Here is a 27,394-nt window from a genome sequence, read left to right on the forward strand (position 1 = left end):
GCTGCTGTATAGACTGGGAAAAATCAAAGTGCCGGAGAAATCTGGGTCCTGGAAAACTGCAAAAGACATAAATAACCTGCCTGATATATCTGTACTCGGAAATAAATGGCCTCATTCTAAATACAGAAAACCTTATTTATTCCCGCGTGCATCTGCAGCCTTTTTCTGTCACTAAATATTTTATCCGAGGTGCCGAGAGCAGAATTAAATGGGGAGTTAAAAAAGAAATCAGCGAACGTCAAGCCAGGAGGCAAAAGGAGCATTAACCTCGCCGTGCTCGCAGCCTACCTCGCTCATCAGCACCGTGTGATTTGCACATTACTCACTGCAAGCATCTCATCATCATCATCAGAGCAGTCGGCCAATTCCCACAAATCAGCACTGGCGTACAGGGCAGACGCACCCCTATATTCCTGGGCTGGCCACCAGGGGGCAGCATCCCTCCCCGTGTCCTCAGGGAGGAGACATGAGTCTGGGTTTGATTTTTATTCCACGGCATGATCACTCAGATGTTCATTATAACCTTGCTGGCTGCTAATCTGCAGCTTCTCCAAACACCGAGAGATTGCCCCAATTCTCCCGTCCTCCTTTTTTTTATTCTGGGGGGAAAAAGTCAACAAATGCATCTCCAGTGGCTGGCGAGTTTTAAGTAGGAAATTGGCAAGAAGCTGCTCTTGTAGGGTGGGCACCCAAGGCCTTTGATGGCCCTTTGATGACCACCTGCAAATCCGTGTGCCGTGTAAAAGCAACTCGGCCACTCTCCTTGTCATTGTCGCGCGTGAAGGGCAGTATTTTAGGACTCCAGTGATGCCAAAAGGAGCCAGCCACACTGAGGGCAAAGAAAGTCCTCAAACTTTTGTTAAGTCTCTCTTTCTTTGGTAAAATCTCTCTCTGTCTCTCTCTGCCTCTTTCTGTCTCTGTCTCTGCCTTTCTGTCTCTCTCTGTCTCGGTTTCTCTCTCTCTCTCTCTCTCTCACACATCTCAGTTGATGGCAAATCTGGTCTTCTAGTTGCTCAGGGAACGAAGACTTGAGCCATCATCGTTTCTCTCTCTCTCTCTCTCTCACACACACACACACACACACACACACACACACACACACTTTCTCTCTCTCTCTCTCTCTCTCTCTCTCCTTCCTCATCTCCTGCTAAGCATCATCTCCTTTAGTGTCATCTGCTTTGGGAGATCTCAGTGCGGGAAGAATCACTTCCTTTTTCCCGGTCCTGTATCATCTGGGTCAGAGTCAGTAAAGCCCCGTTGCCCCGAGAAGGCCAACTCCCCGGCAGCCTGAAAGGTCTCCTTTACATAGTTTTCAATTCCCCCTTCAGCTTTACGTTCCCTTGATGATGATTTTTCCAGATTCAGTTAAATTTACAATGAAACAAAAGTAATTATATAAACCTCTAGCACACAGAAAGAGACCCACATGGCCCAGCCTGAGTGGAAAGCAGCTGGACATCATGGCAGGTAGCGAGACCCCTGCCTCACCTGGTCTTCTGCAAATCTCGGCCGTGACCACTCAGGACTGTTTCTCATTTCCGGCTTTCAACCCGCCATGGCCACCAAGGTGCAGTGTGTTATGCTCCCTGAAGAGTCCAAGGACACCTTCCTTTGGCCCAGGAACACAGGGGGACTTCTGGCATGCTGAGGATGTGGGGAGGACTTGCCAGGCGCTGAAGTCTGTGCCTCTGTCCCCAAGTTCCGGGGGCTCTGACGCCAACTCCCTTTAGCACCCAGAGCCTCCTCCATGCAAGGCAGGTGGAGAGGCCGGAGGCTGCACCTGGCTCATGGGAGGCGGGGGAAGCGTCACTCGTCAGACTTCCCCCAGTGGTGTAGGCGGGCGGCCACGGATTTTCTAACCATCAGCGTTTCCTCGGCTATTCCATAAATCTCCCCCTTAGGACATGCTTATGTTGGCTCACATCTTACAGGATCTCAAATCTGCAAGTGTGCAGTGAAAGAAACTGGAAAAGAGACTGGGAACCCGGTACTGGTAATATCATGAGAGAAGGAAATTTGGAAAAAATGCTTAAGGAATTAGCTCTCGAGTTAATTGATTAGTGGTTGCTGGGTTTTCTGATTTTCATATTTTTACAATCTTAAATCAGAACAGGTCATTCTGCCAAAGTGTCTAAATGGTGCTGAAGATGTGTACCATATGACTCGGATGTGATTAAACACCATCTTGGTGCATGTGGTTCCAGAATCAGTCCAGGGCGTGGGCCAGGGCTAGGGCTCACAGTAGCTTCCTCGCGGAATGGATTCTGTTACATGCAAACTCCTCACATCTGTGTAGGGACACGGGCACAGGGGTTTGTGGGGGGACCCAGCTGGCGGGAAGCGGGCGGGAGAATTAACCCTTAACGGAAGTCATGTGATGGGGACACAAAGAAGTCAGAGAGTGATTAAGACAGTCTGCACCAGACACTTAAAAGAACCGAAAATACAAGGGTACGGAGTGGATCTAGAACCTTCACTGTCCTGAGGGCTGGGCAGGGCCTGCTTCCTTCTTGAAGTGACCCCATAACCTCCTGGAAAACCGGGCACCTTCCCGGAAACATCTATTTAAAACCCCAACACCTTCCGTGCTCCCGTCCCCACAGCTGTTTGGTTTTTCTATTAATAAAAGCAAGGGTCAGATGTACGTATTCCTGCAAAAAGAACAAGGTGCTGGACGGGTGTTTTCCGTTAAGAGCTGCAAGGTCACCTCCTCTTTGGGTACAGACAGCACCTGGCAGTTTCCCGGCTCGGGTGCCTATTTTCCATTGAACTTATGGATAAGCCATGGCCTTGGGAGGGAGGTGCTGTGTCCGGGGAGGAGCTGACGCATCAGCTGGAGCCAGAGGGAGCAGATGCTCTGCCCGCCCTGGGGATGATGGGCCCTGGGCTCCGGGACCTGCTCTGGGGCTCAGAGCCACAAGCTTGTGCGGCGGAGACACGGGGCCTGCCTGTCTGCCCTCGGGGCCAGTGCAGCAGTCACTCTGGGATAACCCGACACCACGACAGTGACCTTGCCAGGACAGCTCTCCCGCTGCTGGGAGGCTGAGTACGAAGGTGAGGCTGACCTGAGACCTACGCCCTGCAATCGCCTTCCAGGCACAGCCCCAGTTCATAGAATCAGAGACAAGAGTGCATCTCCTCCATGACTCCACGTCCAGGTGGCTCTGACATGGAGAAGCTGAGCTGTCATCTCACCCCCGCCACGCCGCACCTTCCCAAGGGCAGCCCTGAGCAAAGAGAAAAGTTATACTGAACATGAAAATCTTACAGCAAGAAAGGAAAAAGGGGGTAAAAGGAAGAGAGGCAGGCTGCCTCCCTGAGCGCAGACAGTTTCCCCCGGGGGCAGGGAGAAGGCAGGTCAGGATCCCCTGAGGACCGTACTGTCCTGTCGGGGGAGCGGAGTGGCGCAGGAGACAGAGGTGCCCCGTGCTGGCCCCCCCGCCCTGCTGTTCGCTCCTCACGCCCACCAAGGAAAGCCGCGGACAGGCCAGCAGCTCGCCACAAAGTCACCTGGCGCCAATACTGACTTCATGCTGTCGTGCTGCACGTCCCCGGCACGGACATTTAAGTATGAAAACATAGCGGGCCGGAGAGAAGCGTTATGCAGTTCACTGCACTATGTTTGCAGACCAGGGAAAAGGAACTAAGGCCCAAAGAGGTTAGGAAGCAGGTACAGTGGCGAAAGAGCAGAGGCAGGAATCTGGCCTCTGAGCCTCAGATGAAGTTGTTTTGAGCACATACAAGCCTGGAGCCTGACGTGTCTCCCGTCAAGCGTTTGCTGTTTGCATTTTGGTGGAACGTATTAACAAAACTCTCAATACGAGGGCAAATGGTGTCCCATCCTTACGTGATTTAAGGAGACAGAAAAGACGAGAAGGAATTGGAATTCCCCAGAGCATCAAGATTTCAGCCAGCGATACTCAAATTTCATTAAGACTCTACAGCAAAAAGATGAAGATGTGTTTATCTTAATCTCACAATCGATGCATAATTAAAAAGCTTTAAAAATATAACCACTGAACATCATATATTATTTATCAAAATCTCTCAGGATTAGGTAATTAATTGTGAGAAACATTTCTCAAGACCAGTGGGAATTCTTCCCACACGTTTAGGGAACGTCTTCCTCTCAGACTTCTCTTATCTCTGATATTTTAATTTCACATGGAATTAAAGCAATCAGTTATTTTTCTGAGATACTAACAAGGCCCACGCTGGAGTATCCGATAGTGCAGACTCAGCTTCTGACTCTGAGGCCCCCGGCTTTGCAGTTAACCAAACAGAGTCACACAGCGACCAGCTCAAGGGGGCCTGCCCCTCCTGGGGCCTCTCCCCTGCAGCTGGGGGCTGTCCGCTGGGAACCACAGCCATTAATTTACGGAATCCAAGGAGACGCCGAGAAGAAGGCAGCTGGCCACAAGGCACAGGTGACACTGACCAACCTTCCGTGGAAGACGGAAACCCACAGGCTAGTGAGTCCGAGGACTCCCCCCGGCTATTAGCCACTGAGTGGCAAATAAGGTGAATCTGCAAGGACGGAAAGCCCCGGGCCCCAGCTGTTTCCTGGACGGCCCAATGCAGGGACGTGGCATGTCCATCTGCAGCGGCGCACTAACGTCACGTGTGCTCTGGGCCGGCAGGTGGCCCTCACCCGGCACCCCGCCTCCTAGGTCCCCACACCTCCCGGCGTCCAGCGCGGCGGCATCAGCCTTGCAACCGCACCGGTCCCACGGCGCTCCCTGGCCGCCCCCCTAACCTGACCCTCCATCTCCTCACCGACTCTGAGGGATCCCCCTACCCCCGCAGTAACTCCTCTTCTGCTCTGGTCCCAGATTTGGGGTCTGCTGTTCGCCAACAGATGTGGAATCTTCAGTGTTGCCTCTGCCGTGCCTGGGTCTCCTGCTGCTGGCACCACGTCCTGGGCCCGGGCGCCGAGTCCTGGATAACGAGTTGTGAGCACGAGTGCCCGCCGGGGTCACTTCCAGGCCGAGCGTGTAACCGCCAGCGTGAGCCCCTCCAGGACTGAACCCCCTTCTCCACTAGCGCGCTGGGCTGGGCTGGCCCTGCCTGCCGGAGCGGAGGGCGGCCCCAGCAGCCTGGGCCCCTGAGTGGCCACGGGGAGCAGACCCCAGCCCCACCTCCACCCTGATGCGGGGCGCGGTGAGGGTCGTGAGTGATTCCCCTCGTTTTGAATCAGGGAGGTGGTGTCTGGTTTGCTTTGGTTATTCCCAGCCTGACCTAGGCTATCCTCTTCCCCTTCTCTGACCGGGCTTATTTTAGCCCAGGGAGGACGCTGGGTTGCAAAGCATAGGTCACAGGCCCTGCCCTTAGCACTGAACTTGAGGGGAAATTCCAGATCCGAGTTCGAGTATTTGATCTCCCAAAGCCGTTTTCACGGTCAGGGCCCTCACCGCTGGCCCGAGTGTCCCGGGTCGGAACACCGCTCCTTCCTCAGCTGGCACAGCGGTCGGGCCCCAGCTTGGGCCGCATCACCTTTTCAGCGGAGAACCTTCGGGGTAACACCAGGAGATCGACCAGCCTGACACCTCGTCCCCACAACGGGACCGTCCGTTGATTACATAGTTTAAATGGCAACTCTCAGCCTGAATGCTCCCGGGAGGCGATAAGATATAACAGTAATTAAAAGTCCAAACCATATGCTCACCGTGGCGCCGAAGGGTGCTGGGAATATGCAGGGAAAACAAGGAGCCATGACGAGGAAGATTACGAGCCGTAAGTCTCTGCAAAGCTTCCGCTGGGAGAAATCCGAGGCCGCAACCATGGCCCTTAACCCGCTGGAGATGCTGTGCTTTGAGGTGCCCGGGTCCACCTTCCCGTTAAAAACACCGCTGCCCCTTCACGGAAGACACTCGCTGCACGCCAGGCACACGGACATCTGAGACTTTGCCACGCCCGGCAGTCGCCCTGGCGGCGTGCGCCGATGTGCGATCACACGTATTGGCAAGTTCACGTGGCTCTACCTGTGCGCTCTCTCGGGTGTGCTCTCATCCAACCTCACACTGATTCTTTGGGCAAGGTATCTGAGCTCCTCCTTTTCAGGCGGGGATCGGAGGGCCAGATGAGATACGTGACCTCCTCAAGGTCACCGGACAGCTGAGGGGCAGCTCTGGGACTCACACGCAGGCCCCCGGGGCTCTCACATCCGCACTCTGAGAAGCGCCTTGCACGGAGCTGGGGCTGTTGAAGGCTGTGGGGCGAGCAGAGGTGCCAAGGGGACGGGTGACGGTCCACTCATCACTTGGGCATCAGTCAAGCCTATTTTTAACCTGCAAGAAGTTAATGCAGCTTTTTATACACACAGTGGGCTTGTGGTTAGGAGGCCAGGTTGGAACCACTCACTGGCTGTGTGACCACTGAGAAGTCACTTAACGTTGCTTAACCCCAGTTCCCGCAGCTGCGGCAGGATAAGAGCAGCGCCTTCTTCCTGCAGAGGAGTCGACAGATTCATTCCTGTTTAATCGTGTCAGGCGTGCCATGGGAGAAACAGTCACAGTTAAACATTCCTGCAGCAGGCGAGCCACGGCTGGCACTTCAGGAGGTGGGCTGGAGCTGCCAGCTGCAATCTCACTCCCCTCGGCCCCCAGGAAGGGGGCTGCCGCCATTCCTAAAGCCTCTCCTGATTCCTTTACCTTTGGGGATAAAAAGTGAAGCTCGTAATTACAATGAGATTAACAGTTCCTGCTTTTCAATAATCAGGTTGTTATTTTTGCTGAAGGAAGTTTGTGGAAGTTCTGATGACAGCGAACAAAGGGAGGCCAGCTGATTCCCCTGGGAGGGTTTCTAGGATCCTGCATCTGAATTTTGGAGCCGACGCAGCACCGTGAGGACAGGTAAGCACTGCCATGTGCAGGGACCGTCACGGCTGGGAGATGTGCTGGCGGGGGAGGTTGCGATGGAACTTGAGGGGCGTAGGAGGAAGTGGAGGGCCCAGATATGGTTGGACCAGTCCAGGGGGCGAGGAGACCCTTGGTGGCCAGTTAGATGTAGGCTGGCCATCACCTTCTCCCCACGCACCTGACAATCTCATTCCCTGCCTCAGACCACTGTTCTCATGCTGATATGCACAGAAATCTAGAAACCCGAGGACATCTCTCTTGGGGTCAGAGAACGCACAGAAGGAATGAACACAGACTGAAGCATCTCGTCCACCTCTACGTCGGAGCTGAGTGGGTCCCCGCTGAACAGCTTTACCCTTTTCTGTGTCTCTCTACAAGGTAAAATCCACCTGCTACGCAAGTCAAGGTCATTACTACTTCACGGAGCTGGAGGCAAGGGCTGTGCAGGAAACTCGCTCCTTTCACTTACATTAAATGCTGAAAGCGCTGAGTTACTGTGCAAAAGGCCCTGCCATCTGGAGCCACTGCTCCACGGCAGCGCCTCCCGGGTCCGGGGGCTTTTCCTGAGGCTGATTACATTCAGGCATTTTCATCATCGCTTTCACATTCATATCCTTCTTTAGAAGCCATAGATGGACTGGAATAGGATTTTTAAGTATTTCATTTCCACAAGCCATCCTGAAGCACACTTTTTACTGAGGTACAAGATCTTTGGTGCGCATAGGTTAACCAGCTGTCTGGTGTCGGTGACAAGTGAGGGATGTGACACCAGTTCGGTGACTCTAAATGCAGACAGAAGGTTCCAGGGAGATGCTCATATCTGCACGGACATCCTCTCCAGGTTGAGTAGGAAGCCACGCACTTCTTATATAACACATTACAGACAATAACTCACGCGTGAATAGATTTTAACAGCCTTTGAAACCGATATTGGAGGAGGGTGGACTACACATTAGCGCTCCAGACTGCTGGCGATGCCAGATGAGAAAATGAGGTGCGTACCTGCTACGTGCCCAATTTTTGGAATTACAAGATAAAGTAACAGTAGTTTTAACAGCAATAGCTGCAGTTTCCTAGTCCCAGGCACTGTTCTGAGACCTGTACACGTATCAGCTCATTTAACTTCCATGATGACCTTAGGGAACACAGATGACCTTTACTCTTGTTTTGCAGATAAGAAGACAGACACAAAGAGTTCAATACTCACCCAGGTTCACCTAGCTTCTACGTGGTGAAGCTAGGATTCACAGGCAGGCATGGTTGCTGCAAAGACCCTGCCCTTTACCACAGCTCTGCCACCCTTACACAAGAGGGCTTTGTAAAGCCAATCACAAGCTTCTGGCCATTTCCTGATAGAGACTTCCTGGTCTGACAGAGATTTCCCATCATGTAAATCAGAGAAGTAACCAACACTAAGTCCAAAGAACCTCAGATCTGTGCTTTGAATAACAGCATACAGAACTGACCATGATTCTAAGTCCACTGAACTCCTGGCCACGTAACTTTCTTTAAGGCCATCAGTCCAGCGGGTATGATGCACGATGGGCGTGTCAATTCCCTTCATCTACCCCCAGGATGCAGTTTGCTAGCAGCTGAAGTGCCCTAACCAGGTACTTCAGGACATTAGCATTTGAAGAACTCGATCAAGAATGTACACTCCAGCGTGTGGCTCCGTAAGCTTTGCAAAATATCATGATCGAAATGTATTTCAGGGAGTTTTAAAAATAGTGCAAGAGGCATTAGAAACACTTTCTTACTGACAGAAATCTGGTGTGCAGTATGTCCTCTACCTACACATAACAGTCCCAGGCGAGGGCTGTGGCCACGGTGGATCCCCCTGGCTCGGTCCACTGACGACATGTACAAAGTGGGCCGTGGATACAGTGAGCCTAAGTGTACATGTCAGCACACACAGCTCACCAAGCACTGAATAAACCACGAGCTTACGTTAAACCCAACAGGCACGTGCCGCGGGAAATATTACTTAGCAATTTCACTGCAGGGAATTTAGGAAGACTGGGGTGCTCTGGATAATCGGGGAAGAACTCTCTTCTTTACGGGGGAATACAGTTCCCGTGGAAAGCACACATATTCAAAATCACCCCACAAATCTCCATAAGGGCTTCAGACGTAATAACATTTCTTCCCATGACAGCCACTCCCCCAGTCAACTCCCTGCCTCCTTGAATAATCCAAATTATAAGGCGTGGAGTCACACCCAAAACAAAGTCAGGAAGGAACTTTAGTTCATCCACCGGGGCCCCCCTCGCCTCTCTTTGAGGTCTCTCAGAGCACCTCCGTGGAGAGAAAAACCGTAAGGTCATTAGCGCTGACTCTGAAAGATACTTGAAGAGACCGTGTTAAGAAAAGCAAACAGGCCTCAGCCTCACCCAGGCTTTGCAGCCTCTGGACAAGAGTCTGAACGTGAAGGGTAAGGACCACGTGACCAGGCTTGGGTGTCAAATGGGCAGCTCTGAACGACTCTAGCTTCGCAAAGCTCCCGCGACTTTCATCGCACCAGCGTGAACAGGCTTTCTAGAGCATTCTAAGCTTGGAATCAGGATGCACTGCAAGTGCCTCCACCCGCATCAGCCCTGGGAAGGGGGCCAAGCTGCACCCCAGCTCCTCCACACCAGCCCCAAGTGAAGCCGGCGGTCAGCACGGGGCCGGGCGGAGGGCCGGGGGCTCCCGGGCAGGTGCGCAGAGGACAGAGTGCCACGGGGACCAGGCCCCACGGGGCAGCTGGCCCTCAGGAGCGCCGGGACTGCGGGTTAGGGGAGGAGGGGTGCTGGGGGGCCCGGGCAAGGGCGCAACGAAGCGTCCGGCCCTCTCGTGCTTCTCCCTCTGGTCACTGTCATCCAGGCACTGCCTGAGTGCCCGGGTCCGAAAGCCGAGCAGCCAGCAGCGGCCTTATCCAGCGTCACTCCTGCTGACTCTCACGTGGCTAGGCGGCCCGGCCAAGCAGCCTCCCTGCCTCCAGTCACGTTTCCAAGTACCACCAAGCCCTGGACTAGTTCAGGGTACAATTCTCCCCGGGCTTTCATCCACACCAAACCAGCTATTAAACAAATGCCCTCCAGGCATTTCTCGGCTCCCCGACACCCCAGCCTGATGGCGCCAGGCTGTGCTTTGTGAACACCTTCTCAAGTTCACGGCCCCCCACCCTACCTCCATCGGCTCTCGGAGGAGTTGAGGCGACAAGGACTGGTACACACGTGGGGAGAGAGTGGTTCTCAAACGAGCCTGACACACTCCAGCTTTCCGCTGGATATGAGCCATTTCATGATAATGACACATCACCGAATACCGATATTTATTTAGGATTACGCACATGACTGCTTTGGCAAGAGAGGTGCGGAGGTCTCCTAGTTTAGTGGAAACATGTGATGACTTAAAGCTTCATTACCGAAGAATTACTGGCCCCAAATTCTGTGCTGTACCACTGTACCTCGTGTGTATGATGGCAATGATGAAAATGAAAATACTGAGTTGGCCAAAAGGTTCGTTTGGTTTTTTCCCTAGGATGGCTCTGGTACCGCTGAGTTATCTTTAACTTCATTCAAAAGACTATTGGTAGATTGTATGTGACAGCTTCATATCAGCGTGTATTTGCAAAAGACTTATCAAAATTGGTGAATTTTTGTGTAGCCATTTTAATATCGAAGATGGAAGAAAAAAAGCAACATTTCCCGTATACTATGCTTTATTATTTCAAGAAAGGTAAAAACGCAACTGAAACACCAAAAAAGATTCGTGCAGCGTACAGAGAAGGTGCTGTGACTGATGGAACGTGTCAAGAGTGGTCTGTGAAGTTTCATGCTGGAGATTTCTCACTGGACGACGCTCCAGGGTCAGGTAGCCCAGCTGAAGTTGACAGCGATCAAATCGAGACTTTAATTGAGAAAAATCAACATTATACCACACAGGAGACAGCCGACACACTCGAAATATCCAAATCAAGGGCTGAAAATCATTTGCACTAGCTTGGTGATGTTCATCGCTTTGATGTTTGGCTTTCACGTAAGTTAAGCAAAAAAAAAAAACTTTCTTGACTGCATTTCCGCATGCAATTCTCTACTTAAATGGAATGAAAGTGTTCCGTTTTTAAAACAAATTGTGACGGGTGATGCAAAGTGGATACCGTGCAATAATGTGGAACAGGAGAGATGGTGGGGCAAGCGAAATGCACCACCACCAGCCACGCCAAAGGCCGGTCTCCATCCAAAGACGGTGACGTTGTGTATATGGTGGGATTGGAAGGGAGTCCTCTATTACGAGCTCCTCCCGGAAAACCAAACGATTAATTCCAACAAGTACTGCTCCCAGTTAGACCAACTGAAAGCAGCACTCGACGAAAAGTGTCCAGAATTAGTCAACAGAAAATGCATCATCTTCCATCAGGATAACGCAAGACCGTATGTTTCTTTGATGACCAGGCAAAAACTGGTACAGCTTGGCTGAGAAGTTCTGATTCATCCGCCATATTCACCAGACATTGCACCTTTGGATTTCCATTTATTTCGGTCTTTACAAAATTCTCTTAATGGAAAAAATTTCAATTCCCTGGAAGACACCTGGAACAGTTCTTTGCTCAAAAAGATAAAAAGTTTTGGGAAGATGGAATTATGAAGTTGCCTGAAAAATGGCAGAAGGTAGTGGAACAAAAGGATGAATACATTGTTCAATAAAGTTCTGGGTGGAAATGAGAAATGTGTCTTTACTTTTACTTAAAAACCGAAGGCACTTTTTGGCCAACCCGATAATATAAACAAATAGCACCAACTGGAAAATACAACCACCTCTGTAACACTGGTAACCATGAACCTTTCATAAAAATTTGGACAATCCAGCTCTTTGCCCATAAGCCTACATATTAGGAGCTTTGCAAAACTGCTAACACTTGCATGAAAGTGCAAATTCTTAACAGAACCTTCCTTTCTGACTTCTCAAAAAGCTAGTAACATCTTCAGTTTCTGGATAACCGACTTTCGTAAACCTTAAAACAGTTTGTAGGACACTTTCGTCTTTAATCCCATAGTAAAATCAAAGTTCTCTGTAACGCCATGACATCTGCCCAGAAGAGTAAAATAAAGACATGCACTTTGCTTATCAAGATCCGTGTGTGGCCACCACGAGGCAGGGCATCTGGAAGGTCCGTGAGACACGCGGTCTGAGGCTGCAGGCAGCGCCGCGGGCGCGTTTCCGTGTGTGGGGCTTGCGTCGGTTAACTGGGGAAGTTTCCTACCGAGTGCGTGTAAACCTTTGGCCCAGGGATGGAGATTCCTGGCAGTCCCCAGGTCTCCTTCTTCTCTCCCTCAGTCCTCGATATTCTGAAATGTTCAGTATGTTCAAAGTCCCTTTTCTGGGGACACAACAAATCAGTACGGCGTTTGACTGCCAACAAGCCTACGGGCTGCAGGGTGGTTTAGAACTTACATAGCTTTGTTTCTTCTCAGAACTGACACCTCCAAGCGAGGCAGGCCCCCTGCGGATGCTGTCAGGGTATTTCTCCCCCTCATCTTTTCTCTCCTATTTTTATTTTTAAGGAGCATGTGGAAGTGAAGCAGTTAAGTCACAGATTAGAAAAAGGCAATCTTCAGCGTTTACCTTCCAATTATTAAAAAAGGAACCGAGATTCCCCCAGAGCTCTCACGCTGCCGACGTCAGAAATGGACGCGTCGGCCTATATAGCCTTCCAGGGGGCACCACTGAGGGGATGAAGCTGCTACATCAACTGAGACCGATTTAGAATGTCTGGGGTCCTGCTACCACACCAACACCATTCTGTGTAAATGCCTCGAGGAAACATTTCAACAGATCTGCTGAAGCAAAAGCTTACTCTGAATTGCAAGGCAATGAGCTTTTTCTTTTGTTAGGAAGATACTAAAAAAGACACTCTCCATCTCCTGGCGATGGAGTTTTGAAGGAGGTTATTCCTAGGGCAGGTCTGGGTCCTTCCGGCCAGGACTCCAGGGGCCTCTCTCTCTTAGGGGTCATTGGGTTGTGACTGCCCTGATCGCCCTGGGACCTGGGGCCTGCTGCTCACAAGGCTGTTTGTGCACAGGACGGTGGGAGCACGGTGGACACCGGACGGTGTCCATTTCGCTCCAGTGACACCCTCGTATGAGCCCATAAAACCTCAAGGCCGACCCTCCCGTGGCCCAGAGGGCAGCTCAGTGCCAGGATCTTGGGTGCTCTGAGCAGCAGCAACCACGCTGGAATACACACGGGACCCCCAGGGAGACCACTCCCAGGGAGACCACCCCCAGGGAGACCACCCCCAGGGAGACCACCCCCAGGGAGACCACTCCCAGGGAGACCACCCCCAGGGAGACCACCCCCAGGGAGACCACTCCCAGGGAGACCACTCCCAGGGAGACCATTCCCAGGGAGACCACCCCCAGGGAGACACACTGAGAGGGACGGCCTAGATGGGTGCCCACGTTCCAGCATTCCGTTAGGAAGCCCGCTGCACAGAAATCAGGAGGGCAGTAGCCTCTGGAAGGGAAGCCTGGGTCGAGGGGAGACTTGACTGGAAAGGGGCTCGGGGGGTGCTTTCTGAGATGATGGAATGTTCTGTATCTTTTTTTTTTTTTTTTTTTTTTGACCACGCCACATGGCTTGCGGGGTCCTAGTTCCCCAACCAAGGATTGAACTGGGGCCCTGGCAGTGCCAGTGCAGAGTCCTAACCACTGGACCGCCGGGGAGTTCCTGGAACGTTCTACATCTTGATGGGGCTGCCCAGCGCATACGTTGTCAAACCCATGAAACTGTGTCTTTATAATTGTGCATTTTACTGTCCACGACTTACATCTCAATTTAAAAAAAAGGAAATCAAGTCAATCTTGTGCTTCAGTGACTTCCGTGAAATCACGACGGGAAGTAGGATGAAGCATACAGGTCTACCCGCTCTGTCCCTTAGGACACATGAGCCCCTGCAATGCAGAATCCAGCTTGAGGAATGCACAGCACTGAGGAAACATGATATTTTCTGGGCCTGATCACGCCCAGACCCCGTTGCGGGGGTCCCCTGACACCCCCCCCCACTTGCCCCAGCCCAGCACAGTGAATTCTTCCTGTGATCATGCGGTCTCAGACCAGTAGGCTGACAAGAGCACGAGCTGTTTATCAGCCCAGTGCTGGGCTGCGTCGGCATCCTGTTGACATCTGCATTTCCAGAAAGGGGATAGCACATAAAGTCCTCCCCATGACTTTCTCTCCCTCTGGCGTGTGAGGACACAGGGAGAAGGTGGCCGTCTGCAAGCCAGGAGGAGAGCCCTCACCAGACACCAGCTCTGCTGGAGCCCTGATCTTGGACTTCCCAGCCTCCAGAACTACGAGAAATAGAAGTCGCTTCAGCCGCCCAGTCTGTGGTGTTCCTTATAGCAGCCTGGACTAACGTGGCGGGTAAATGAGGTAATAAAAAGCACTAAAGTGCTTAGCATAGCGCCTGGCAACTAACGGCAATCAATACAGGACTGTTATTGTTACGAGGAAGTTGTCATTAACATGGAGAAGGGTTATAAATGCTTAAGAAGAGAGCGTCTCCCTCAGATTTTTAGTCATTTAATAATGCATACTGCTGGAGTCCTCTGGTGCCAGAGGAAAACCAGTAGCAGAAAACGTCCGATGAGGCAGATGCACACAGGCCAGCAGGCCACCCTGATGCGTTTCTCTGGGAAGCTGTACCCTCTGATGTCTTTTCCAGCTCTCCCTTCCCCAGGCAGAACCAGGCACTCAACCTCTCAGAAAGGGAGCAGGAAACCCGCACGTTTGGGATCCTGACTGTTCTGGGAGTCACCCCCCCCCGCACAGCACAGGGTTGTAGGATGCCCTGCCCACCTGGCCACCAGGTGAGTGCTTGACACCGCAGGCCCCTGATGGTCGCCTGCTGCTCCCCGAGGCTCCACAGTCTCTTTGTAATTTCGCAGAGCCTCAAGAAACGGAGTTTAATTGACAGAGTCGGAAGAAACACCACCACGGCCAACCCCAGTGACGCAACAGCAGCAGCGACCACGGGAACCAAGCCTCCCACGTCCCGCGTACCTTCGTACAGCCAGTCGCTAAGGCCGTTGTAAATCACGCCTTCCTTCCCGGTTGAGACCACACGGATGGCCTGCTTCCCGACGTGTGCACAGTAGTAGATGTTGTTTTCAAAGATAAATATCTAATTTGGAAAGAGAAAAAACATAGCGTTAATCAAGGAAGTGCTTACAAACAGGGTACTCTGTAAAAATCCCAAACCAGCAATGTCGTCTGCATTTTCCTTTGCATTTATCTGACAGAACAGACGTCGTCTCGGGACCCTTTGGAGCTCACCCAACTCCAAAATCATCTATATTTAAGGTCAACTGGAGACTCAGACTCCACAGAGTTCACCCAATGTTATCATTTACCATGACCAGACAATCTGTCTGATACTCTTGGGTATGTTAATATCAAATGCCTTTGACTATCTTAGCAACTGTATTTTTCCTAGGAATTGTGACTGGTGGGCTGGGAAGCCTGAAATCTGAGATGTATTCACTCAACACGTATGAGAAGTTACTTAGTAGGCACCAACTCCGCGCCAATCCTGGGAGAGCACAGGGAGGAAAGAGGTGGGACGTACCATGTGCCTTTACTCACCATCCGGTAAAGAAGACAAACTTTAACAGGAAAATGTTCTGAGGAGCTCTGGGAACACGTAACAGTAACACTAACTTAGGCCAAAGGACAGGCAAGGAGTCCCTGAGAAAGGGACTGGAAAAAAGTTTTTTTATTGTGGTAAAAAACATACATGACACAAAATTTGCCACCTTGACCACGTTTAAGTGTACAGTTCAGTGGCGTTAAGTGCGTTCACACTGCTGTGCAACCATCACCATCATCATCTCCTGGACTCTTTTCATCCTGTGAAATTCAAACCCTGCCCCCACCCAACACTGACTCCGCATCCCCCTCCCCCGCCCCGGCCCCCACCCTTCTGCTCTCTGTGTCCAGGAATCTGACGGCTCCAGGGACCTCGTGTAACGGGAACCACACAGCATCTGTCCCTCTGTGTCTGGCTTATTTCACTGAGCATGACGTCCTCAAGGTTCACCCATGCTGTGGCAGGTGTCGGGATTCTGAGAAGCTGGGCTTTAGGCTGAGATCTGAATGGCGAGCAGGATGAAGAAAGGGGGGCTGAGAAATCAGGTTACACGGAGGTAACAGTGTGAGAGAGAACCAGGGGCAGGCGTGGGCCCGGGGAGCTGGACGAGAGCCCCCTGCGACCGGGCCTGCCGGGCGTGAGGAGGGGCAGCACAGGCGTGGAAGCCCAGGGCGTGGGGGAGGGGCAGGTGCCAGCCCCCAAGGGTCCTCCGTGGGCTACACGACCCCAGAGGCAGCAGCAAGCCCTTGGCAGAAGCTCGAGAAGGGGAGCAACGTGGCTAGAGGCAAGCCTTCTGTGGGCGAGCGCAGGCCCGTGCAGATGAGAAGGCAGGGCAGGAGTCGGCCCGTCAGCCGCTGGCGCTGGGGGGATGGTGGAGACAGACAGAGGTGGACCAGCCAGGGACAGCGGGGGGATGCCCTGGGCGTGGGGAGTGAAGTTGCAGGAGGAGACAGAGTGGTTCCCCAGCCGCTCCCTGAGCAGCTGGGTGGCCCATGTGCAGCCTGGGGTGCCCTGGAAGATGCTACAGTTCTGACCTTAGGTCAGCCCCAAATTCCCTGGGGCCGGGGTGGGGGGTAGGTCAGTGGCTCTCGAGCTCTGATGTGTATTAGAGTGGTCTGAGGAGCTCTGACATATCCTACAGCCAGGTCCAAGAGCCCAGCCCAATGGTTAGGATCTAGGGGTGCGACCCTGGCATGAGTATTTTATTTTTTAAAATATTTATTTATTTGGTTGCACTGGGTCTTAGTTGCGGCAGGCAGGCTCCTTAGTTGCGGCTTGCGGGCTCCTTAGTTGCAGCAGGCATGGGGGATCTAGTTCCCTGACCAGGGATCGAACCCGGGCCCCCTGCATTGGGAGCTCGGAGTCTTAACCACTGCGCCACCAGGGACGTCCCCTGGCACCAGTATCTTAAAGAAACACCCTGGGCGATTCCAGTGTGCAACCACATCTATGAAGCAGTGGCCCAGGACAAATCTAATGTCTCCCAAAGCTCTTAAAGTATAAATTAGCCCATTCTCCAGGCACTGCTCAATTCTGCCCTGTGTTTTCTGTATCTAAATTCTTTGCCTGCTACCCCCACAAGGACCTAAGCACTTGATGCAAATATCCAATGTCTGTGGAAACTGAGTTTTGTGGACCAAGAACAGGACTCAATCAGATTTTTTAAGAAAGAAATTCTAAAAAAAATACTGTCAGTGTCATTTAAGAGACCAGTGAGAAAGGGTATTTTGCAAGTGTAGGAAACAGCGTAAATATTGACATTTTAAACTGAAGATGCAGAAAGGGCAGTTCCCATAGATCGCTGTCATGGAAGCCTGGAGTTGAAAGCTGTATCAAGTATTAGCTTCCTGCTCGGGCCTCCTGCCTCTTCAAAGGTTCACTTCAACCAGAAATGAGCTGGAAAACTTCTAGACACAAGTAGACATCCTCATTTAATTTCAGTAGCTGTTCTTACGAGTTCGCCTAAGGGTAAGATGTATTATGAAATTTCAACTTCTTCTATGTGTTCTAAGCCTACAATAAATTTTTGAATCAAATCGGACCGTAGACAATTAATATTCTGAAGAAGTAAAATTTGCTATGATAGATATTAAATCCCTTTTCATCTTGGCTTTATTTTTAATGGAAGGAAAACAAAAGGAAACAAGCTCTAAGGAACAGGCGTTTTGCTTTGAAGATGTTCACATCTACAAATGGGAGTCTGGGTTCTACACAGCTCAGCCCACTCCAGGCCCTGCAAGGGCGTCTGCACCACGTGCTCTGGGTGCACAGCGGACCGGCTGCAGGACCCGAGCCAGTGCTGGACTCCTAGCTGCCTCAGTTTCTTTGTCTGTCAATAGAGATCAATGCACAACTCAGTCTTAGGGTGGCTATGAGGCTGAGTGGACTGACAACTTCACAGCACTGAGAACAGTGCCCGGCACAGAGTACGGGGGCTCAGTAACACCTATTCTTGTTGTGGTTACTATCATCATTATAAAGGTTTGTTCTGCCTGGAGAGATTAGGAGAGGCTTCCTGCGGGAGGTGACACCTGAGCTAGACCAGGAAGAATACCCACATTTTCACAGGGTGCTTACGATAAAGCTCAGCTCAAAGACACACGGAGCTAAAGGGGGAGCTCATTATCTCTCTCAGGAACCAGGAATGGGATAATTACCATAACTGGGCACAGCTTAGCTTTCAGTTCTGGACAAACAAGGCCCAAAGGAAAACATATTGAGCAGCTCAGTGCTTGACTAAAAGAGAGCAGCACAGCTCTGGTGGAATTATAAAATAGAGAATGCTGGACTTGAAGTAGAAACCTAAATTCTAGTTGAGACAACTAGCTGTCCAGCTCTGAGCAGGTTACTACTTAACTTCACTGAATCTCATGTCCTTCACTACAAAATACGAGGTTGACTGGATGGTCCCTAAGGTTTCCTCCATACTTAGCATTGTGGAATCCAAAGGTCTTATGAGTGTCTGAGATCGGGAAAAGACATTTAGCAAATCAATTAGTGATGCTATTACTACACTTGTATTCGAAAGGAGAACTATTTATCATGAAGGCAAAATTCAACATTCATAGTGAACCCAACACGCTACTATCAAGGGGAAAACAGATTCTCTGTATTTCAGCTAAAACCCCCAGTTATCAGGTCAGCCTAGGTCTCTCTAACTGACACGGTAGAGCGACTGTCCTGACCTCGAGAGCGCACCCTGGGAGTGGTCACTACTTACTAATTGCTTTTCCCCTGGTTTTCTACTTCCTCTTTTGGGTTACCCCACTTCCTGACCAGGCACAGTTTTACTAACACTTCCACAACAAACGAGGGTGAACGATCCCGTTATATATGACATTAAGCTTAATTTATAGCGTGAAACAGAACAGATCGGGTGGTCACGGTAGCGCCCACTGGTTCAGCAGTGATCATAAGGAAGCGATGTATTCGTACAGCAAATGGGATCGTCTCTCTTGTAGGCCATTCTAATCCCACTGGAAACACTGCACAGTGAACTGACATCACTGGAACACTGCACGCAGGGAAGCCATGTCACCAGAACATGGAAATTCTGTCCCTAAACCTTGCCACCCGGTCCACACATCCTTCGGCAGACTCTGGTGAAGAAGCAAACTGCTGACGGAGAGGTCGGTGTGTCCTCGGGAGGCTGGTGCCCATCAGGTTCCTGTGTCCACATGGCTTTAATTTCTGGGTGTACTATGTCACCTCTGGTGCCCTGAATGGTTTCGTCAACAGGCCACATAACAGCAAGTCAGAATTACCAACTGTGGCTAACAGATTGGGAAACCCTCCTGCATTCAGAACTTAACGGCCGGTTCCCCCTGCATAGAAACTGACCTTCAGGTAACCTTCTGTTTCTATCGCCCTGGACACCTGGTAAGGGCGGATATGGGCTCTAATGGTAGGTGACGCTATCTCTGGTACGTTGCAACTGGTCGAGGAGAACTGTAAACTGGGAAGAAGCCGTCGCCGTGACCTCCCCGAGTGCATGATTCCGGTCACCGGGCACTTCCCTCTGGGCACCTGGCAGGGATTCCACACCCACCCACAGGGTTCCCGTGTACTGAGCTGCCACCGGCGGGGGGACGGGGAGAAGACACTGCTGCACAGCTGTCGGGTGGACGGCTGCGTGGAACCCTGCGGGGGAGGTGCACCCGAGACCACCTGCTGGCCAACGGCTCCCGCCTACACCCTTCTGAGTCCAGCTGGTGCCAAGCGTGGCCTCTGTGGACTTGCGAGCGAGCACATCTGCTTGGCGACGTGAGACCCCCCCGCCCCCCGCCGTGGGTGTTGTCCAGCGGCCATCAGGCTCCGAGAATGGCCCCTCTTCCCTGGGTTCATGTCAGGAGAAACCAGGTGATGGTGGGACTTCTGAGTTGTCACCAGAGTAAAGGTACCGTGGAACAGTTACAAGAAGGGATATTTAGCAACACTAAAAGGTGGCAGCGGTGAAACAGCACTGGGCATTTTTCTGAAAAGCAAACTGGCTGGTTGGAGATCACACATCAGTTCGGCTGACTGTGAAGGCGGGAAACAGGGCAACAAAAGCCACCAAACCCTGACTGTGCACATTCACCATTATTATAGAATATACGGGAGAAAGCTAAAATGTCACAGCCCTACAAACCACACACGTACACAAAATATGCCTACTAAATACACTTGCTTGTATTTTATTCCCTCCTAGATGAGAGAGAGAGAGAGAGAGAGAGGGAGGGAGGGAGGGGAGGGAGGGAGGGAGGGAATGTGTGTGTTGGTTGGTGGGGTATTAAACCTAGTTTTAATAAAACTAAAGTCATATAACATATACGGGTTTGCACACTGTTTTAGAATCTACATCAGCAATGTTTTTTCATGTCCGTGAGCATTCTCTGAGACATGCCTTTTAGGAGATATACCACGGTTCATTTAATTATGTCCCTATTGTTTGACATCTTTTCTGTTTTTTATCACCAGAACGATGCTCTCGTGTGCATCTTTGTACTTCACTGCACCTCTGACATCTCCCTAGGATAAACCCCCTATGAATAGAAATCATGAATCATGTTCACTGTGCAATAAAAAAAAAATGCGTGGAGGACAGGAACAGGTAGAGCAGAGAACCACACAGAGTACTGATCATACAGAAGTGTTTATATTCATGAAGAACAGAAAGAAATCTTATCACAACAGGAATATTTTGTTTACCAAACTATCAGAGACTGAACAGCAATACCCCAAGTTGCTGAGAATGCCGTGTGCTCTCCCGACGGGGGCAGAGACTGGCCGCACGCTCACAGCAGCAGTCAGCAAGCCACGTCGAAGGAGACTTTTCTTGGGTAGATTATGTGAGAAAGCCTGCTGGAAACAAAGTATAACTGGCCTTTTCAAACCGCATCTACAGAAGCTGATGACGGTGGAAGCTGCGGCCTCTGAACGAAAGGGGAGTAACATACGTGTGCGAGTGCAGACACGTGTTTTCCCACGTCAACAAGTGCAGACGCTGAGAATCACTCTCCGATCACTCAAAGCTCAGTTTCAGGAACTGACCAGTCTGTAGGGTGAATAAACTCTCCGTTGCTCCTCCATATTCCCTGTTTTGGCCACCTACTGCTCAACGGGGCAAGGAAGAGACCTTCCATCGCTCTAGCTGTACCTGTGCCTGGAAAATGCAATGACGGGGCGATGGCAAAGCTGCTGATCAAGGCGGGTTTTCCAGATTCTCGGTGGTCCTTACCCAGTTTGGGAGCGGCACACCAACCCCACAGACAGGCGTGTGAGCACCTCCGATCGGCCAGGCGGGGCGCGCTGAGCAACCGCTCAGCAAGCTCTCCTCTGACCTGTGCAGGCGGCCAAGACTCCCGAGTCTATTCTGTGTGAGCATGTCATTTCCCCAGTTAATCCATCGCCTGAAATTCAGCACACTTGGCTCTCACGTTGGTTCCCGCCCAGGCAGAGGTGGGACGTGGCAAAATTCACTTGCTGTTCTGCCGCTGGATTTCGCCACCCGCAAATACAGATAATCACACCTGCCGTGCCAGTCTTGTGGTGCTACTGGGAGGATAAAAGGAGACAGTTTTGCTGGAGAAAACCTTGAGGGTTATAAAGCACATTTAAAGGAAATGCACTATTAGCATAATAAGTATCATCAGCCCGTTGGATCCTTGCTACGAGGACAGCGTTCTAATAGCAGGGTTCTCTCCGCTTCTCATGTCAATACTGCCCCCTCCGCCCTTTCCTCCAAAAATCAGTGCAAGACATTACATCACATTTTGATGCAGCAAACTAATGCAGGATTTAATGCCAAAGAGCAGAGTTCAGTGCCAAGAAAGAGAAAGTCCTGTAGGTAATCTAAAACCGTTCTTCTTGTCAGAAAGTACTCACATTTTTCATCCTTTCAAATGTCAACCAAAATCAAGAAACATCTGAAACATCACCATAAAGACCCTCCCCTCAGCGTAGCCCTTAAACGGTCAAGGAAAAGCTTCCTTTTCAGAGTCACCCACCGAGAAAAAGCTCTCGGGATCCCTCTCACTTGATGAGCCCACATTTTAACTTGGAGAGTTCAGAGATGTTATTTTTTCAAAGCCGAAGAAGAAGTCCATAAATGAAATTATGCTCCTGAGGAGCCGATGGCCGCATTCAGTGTCCCGTGACATGGGAGCTGAGCAATTTCATCTCGACCATGGAGATGTGAGGCTCCTAATGCACCCAGGACCTCGGGGCGGGGCCGCGTCCGTCGGGGGAGCAGCGAGCGGGTGCCTGGCCTGAGCACGGCGCGAACACCTTCCAAGCTCTCTCTTCTCCCCGAGGGCCTCTGAGCTGCGGGGCTGCCCACGGACGGCCTGGCCAGGATAAGAAGTGCTGGGAGGGCCAAGTGCTGTAAGGCCAGGTGACAGGGCCCCCGTCTGGCCCGGGCTCGGGGTCTTCCCTGAGAATGGCTTCTGAGCTGGGATGACGCGGAGGGTGGGCGGCGGCCGTCGGGGGGAGGAGGGGCACAGGGCATCGCAGGGGAGAGAGGCCTCTGTCCGTCTGGGCAAACGGGGCGGCCCGTGTGGAATGAAGGGCCGGGGGGCCAGGTCAAGGCAGGCAGTGTCGGGGTGAGGCTGGAGAAGGGGCCGGGGAGCCGTGCAGGTCCCACAGGCCACGTTACTGACTGTGCTTCCTTCTAAGAGCAGCGGAACCCCTTGGAGAGCTTTCGTGGCATCATGCTCGTTGGCTGCTTTAAGAGAGCGAGTGAGAAGATGGTGCTGTGTTTTCCATGACACCCTGTTGCCGTGTAGGGGGCGGGCAGAGGGCAAGGGGTCCTGGGGGATGGTCCAGAGGGACAGTAGAGGCTTGGGCGGTGTTGGCCCAACGGTGGGACTGCAGCGACAGGGGTGGGTTCCCAGGGCGCGGTGCCGCCTGGACACAGGCAGGGGACGGCAGGTGTGAAGGAGTCTCCTGATCTGACACGGGCAAGTGGATGGACGGCGGTGCCCCCGGGAATCCCTGGAGGCAGGGCACGGGGGGGAGCCATGAGCCACCTAGACACGGGGCAGGACAATCAAGTGGCATGGCCCCTGGAGAGTCTCAGGCTGGGGTGGGATAAGCAGCAGTTATTCTTACTATGAAGACAGCTCGTCCACCCTGAATGGACTTGAACCACCATGGATCTGCCTCTGCGGGCCACCGCCGCCTACTTGTCCTTCCCTCGTGTGTCTGCAGCTGGCACCACAGCCCCTGCCTGAGAGCCTGCGCTGTCCACGGCAGCGCCTGGACGGGGCCGTCCCGTCCCTCAGGCAGCCCAGTTCCCTGCTCCGTGGGGACGGGCACTGTCAGTGTCACCAGGAAATGCCATGGAACAGCCCACCGTCTGGGATCAGCATAAACCTCTGAACGAGGTGCCTTTCTTTAGAGGGTCTGGGGGGGAAGGCCACTTCAAAGCCACACAAGGGGCCTCTCGCAGGGGCTTTCAGGCCGCGTGGCAACCCCCGGAGAGCCCCACCTCTCTCCACGGGGCACTGCCTCCTGGGCTGAGCCGAAAGCAATCCTCAGATGTGCCGTAACCACTGGCACAGCGACAGCTGCTCTGTGGCAACACGCTGATTGTACCAGCAAAAGGACGACTGGATTTACTGGGTTACCCGACTTGGGAGAACATTTGCTTCCGCTCCTCGCCTGGATGCCGCGGCGAAGCGCTTCGCGGAACTGCCCACTCTCCGTGGGCCTAGTCTGGAGCCGGCCCTCGCCCGTGTCCTGTGGCTCTGGGCTGTCTGTGAGAGCCACTTTCTGTCCCGGACACCAGCACGGACACTCGCCCAAGACGATGCACCTTGTCTGTTGGAAGAGCAGGATTCGGGCCGAGGCGGCGCGACTGCGGAGTCCGTGGTCTGTGGCCTCTCACCGTCTGGACACCCTGCTGTTTTGTAGAGCTGAGGAGCAGGCTCAGAGAGGCTAAGCTCTCACCCAAGGTCACAGAGCTACTTAGTGACAGAATTAGAAACGAAGTGCTTGACCCACGTGCCCGTGATGCCGGCGCCAGCGGCGCCAGCCGCGTTTGGGAACCGTGAGAATCCTGATCGCGCGAATCTGGACCCTCCCCAGAGCAGCTGAGTTTCAGCGGGCCGCCCGGTGACCCTGATGCACACTCTGCAACCTGCCGCTTCTTCCGCTGAAAATCATGAACAATTCCGAGCAACTCTGCCGGTGAGAACGGCCGGACCGCCGGGCCTTCGTGGGGGCGGGTCTGAGAACTCTCTAGACGCACCGAGAGAGATGACAGGGGTACTGACCGGCAGGATCAGGCCGAGGCGCTCTCTCCATCTCTTTACGCCGCGGTGAAATTCAAGCCTCATCGGTCGCCAAACACAGTCTTCTGACTCCAACGAAGTGAATGAATTTTCCAGTATCTTCCTAAGGGGATGAAAAAATCCATTTTTTCCAAGGTAAGTTTCCAGGCCTTTTTGTATACAGTCCAAATATAAGGCCAGCGATGCTGCCACCGCAGCACCATTCGGACTTCCTGGTTGGACCACCTGGATCGTACCAGGTACCTGAAGTGTGCAGTGTTTGCTCTGCGGGCACACCGAAGCCACTAACTCCGTCCCAGACATGCCAGCTCAGCCCCCTCAGACACATCCCCTCCGATGTTGCCCGGGTGACTGGTCTTAGGACTTTATTCTCCAAGGTGATGTGATCAACAGCCGACCTCTCTTCAGCCGCTAGGGGCTCATTACCTGGTCTGTAGATTATTCGCGGTCTTTGAAGCTCCTCTTTCTTTCGGCTCTTCACCTCCCAGCTTGTTACCGCTCTTCAGCTTCTCCCCAGAGGGTAGGGTGGGGATCAGAGACAGTCCAGCTCGAAGCCCACCATCCTTGGCATTTATGCTCAGGAGACATTTGCCGTGGTTCTGCTGGGACCGGCTCCGGGCTACACTGTGAAGTCCTTAAAGATGATTTCTGCTACCTGTCACACTCTTGTCAGGGATCTTTTCTATTATTTACACACTGAGACAATAAAAGATGAATGGACCCAGAATAAAACCAGAAAATTCACAAGAAAGATGCCATGGGTATTAATTTACAGAAGATAATCAACTACTAAATACATATGAATTTAATCAACTACGGGATATAATTAAATACATGCTGATTTAAATATCAATGCAACTGAATTACATTAGCAAGGAGTTCTGAAAATTCGTAGAAGCAGCAATATTTTTTTAATGATACAGCCTGATGCTTTATGCAGTAAATACATGACCGATTAAGCACACAGGAAACAATTTATAAATGTATATCAAGTGCCTTAAAAAAGTGTTCAATACTTCAATTAAGAATATCAATTGGCGGGCTTCCCTGGTGGCGCAGCGGTTGAGAGTCCGCCTGCCGATGCGGGGGACGCGGGTTCGTGCCCCGGTCCGGGAAGATCCCACATGCCGCGGAGCGGCTGGGCCCGTGAGCCGTGGCCGCTGAGCCTGCGCGTCCGGAGCCCGTGCTCCGCAACGGGAGAGGCCGCAACAGTGAGAGGCCCGCGTACCGCAAAAAAAGAAGAATATCAATTGGCAAAAAAAAGTGTTCATTTTTTTGACTCAGTAATTCCTCATCATTTTAGGCGCAAAGATATTCCACTGCATCAACTGCAGTACTGAATTTTATAATTAGTCTAGATGTCCAACAGGAATGATTTAATTTTTGTAAATCCATTCAATGAACTGTTATGTAACTGTTAAAAATTATGTTTAGAACAAGTATTTAATTATAGTAAATGCTAACTGAATCACGCTGGGCACAAAGTTGGGATATATATATTAACAATAATTATTATAACTATAGTTATTATTATAACTATAAGTGTTTCTATTCTTGGAAACAAGATTAAGGGAACACACTAAAATATTAATAGTAATTGTCTATGGATACTGGATCTATTGGTCCTTTTACAAGAAGTTTTTTCCCCTACTTTTTGTACTTTTTACTTTCTATAGTTTGTATTATTTTTACAATGGGAAAATAAATAATAAAAATTAGTCAACTACCTAAAATGAGCCTGGCACCAGTCCTGGGAAATGGGGATAAAATAATGAACACGCCAGCATCTTAACCGCCAAGGGGTGTCATACATGATGGGAAAGGGGCTGGAAACAAGCATTCACCACACCGGCTGGGTGCACGCAGAGGCGGGGGAGCCAGCAGGGCACAGAATCCCAGCCTGCGGTCCTAGGACCTCAGAGAGGCCGTGCTTTCACTTTCAACACCACCCCTGTCACTCACAGGGGTGAGTGATTCCTTCATTGCTTCAATGATTCCTTCATCGCTGCCTCTGTCTGAAATGAGTCCCTATGTCAATGGATAATTCATATTAAAAGCGATAAACATTCCAGAGACACGGAGAAGACACAGGGAGCACCTCAAGCCCTGGGGCATCGAGGCTTTGCTGCTCCAGGACCAGCCCTAACTGGGCACCTAAGTCACCGATGCCAAAGAGACCTCAGCGTCTTCCCACCACTGCGGCTGACCTCAGCGTCTGGTCCTATCCTCCGACGCCGGGGACTGAGGCTGGAGGGACCAGACAGGGCCACCCTGCGCCCGCGCCAGGCATTTCTGCCCTGCCATTGCGGCGGGAGCCCTGGAGCCAGCCCCCATGCAGACTCTGACTCTCAGATGCCACACACGTCTCTGGAGGGCTCTGGCTGGGGGAAGGCTGAGCAGGGGCCGGGGAGAGCACTGAGCCGCCAGCGGGCACACGAGTGTTTGTGGCAGGAGGCGAGGGGTAGGTACGTCTCCCGAGGGGGGCAGCCTGGACTCAGGGCCGGCTCCACCACCCGCCAGATGCCCCAGACTAAGTTCCTCGCCCACTAGGTGACCTTGCGTGTCTGTGCAGAGCGCTTGGGGAGATCCCCGTTCGCAGTCGACATTCCACGCTCACATCCCCTCTAGCTCCTAAATACTGGGGTCTGAAGCCCTAGTGGAGCCGCTAATTCCAACATTACGTGAGACCCAGTGATGAGCGCAGGAGTCAGGAACCTTCTGGAAGCCAGCACCATGTCCCCCGCCCCCCTCCCTCTGGGCAAGGCTCTGCTGTCCTGCTGGAGCCCTCAGGCCTGCCTCGGCCCTTCCCCCTGCAGACCTCTCTCTGGGCTGACACAGGGCGGCCCCGGGACTGACCCCACGTGTGCTGGTCCCGGTCATTCTCCTGTCACCTGCCTGGTGAGAGGCCCCAGGCTGCTCGCCCCACACCACCGGCCACAGCTCTTTCACTAAACAAACACTGGGACGTCCCTGGCGGTCCCGTGGTTAACACTCTGAGCTCTCAATGCAGGGGCACAGGTTCGATCCCTGGGTGGGGAACTAAGATCCCGCACGCGGCGCGGCGTGGCCAGAAAACAAACAAGCCACCGTGAGTGTGGCATCACAGGGGTTTTTAGTTACACCCTCCTATA

General features: G+C 52.1%; 1 protein-coding gene across 1 annotated transcript in view; it reads right to left on the reverse strand.

Moving 5' to 3' along the window:
• Positions 1-27,394, reverse strand: part of DPP6 (dipeptidyl peptidase like 6) — an 824,646-nt gene that overhangs the window by 152,869 nt on the left and 644,383 nt on the right. The window contains exon 8 of the mRNA XM_024129132.3: positions 14,904-15,024. Coding sequence (XP_023984900.1) covers positions 14,904-15,024 — 121 coding nt within the window. The remainder of the gene's footprint in view (positions 1-14,903; positions 15,025-27,394) is intronic.

Source organism: Physeter macrocephalus, chromosome 5 (genome assembly GCF_002837175.3).
Source record: "Physeter macrocephalus isolate SW-GA chromosome 5, ASM283717v5, whole genome shotgun sequence".
Lineage (NCBI taxonomy): Eukaryota > Metazoa > Chordata > Mammalia > Artiodactyla > Physeteridae > Physeter > Physeter macrocephalus.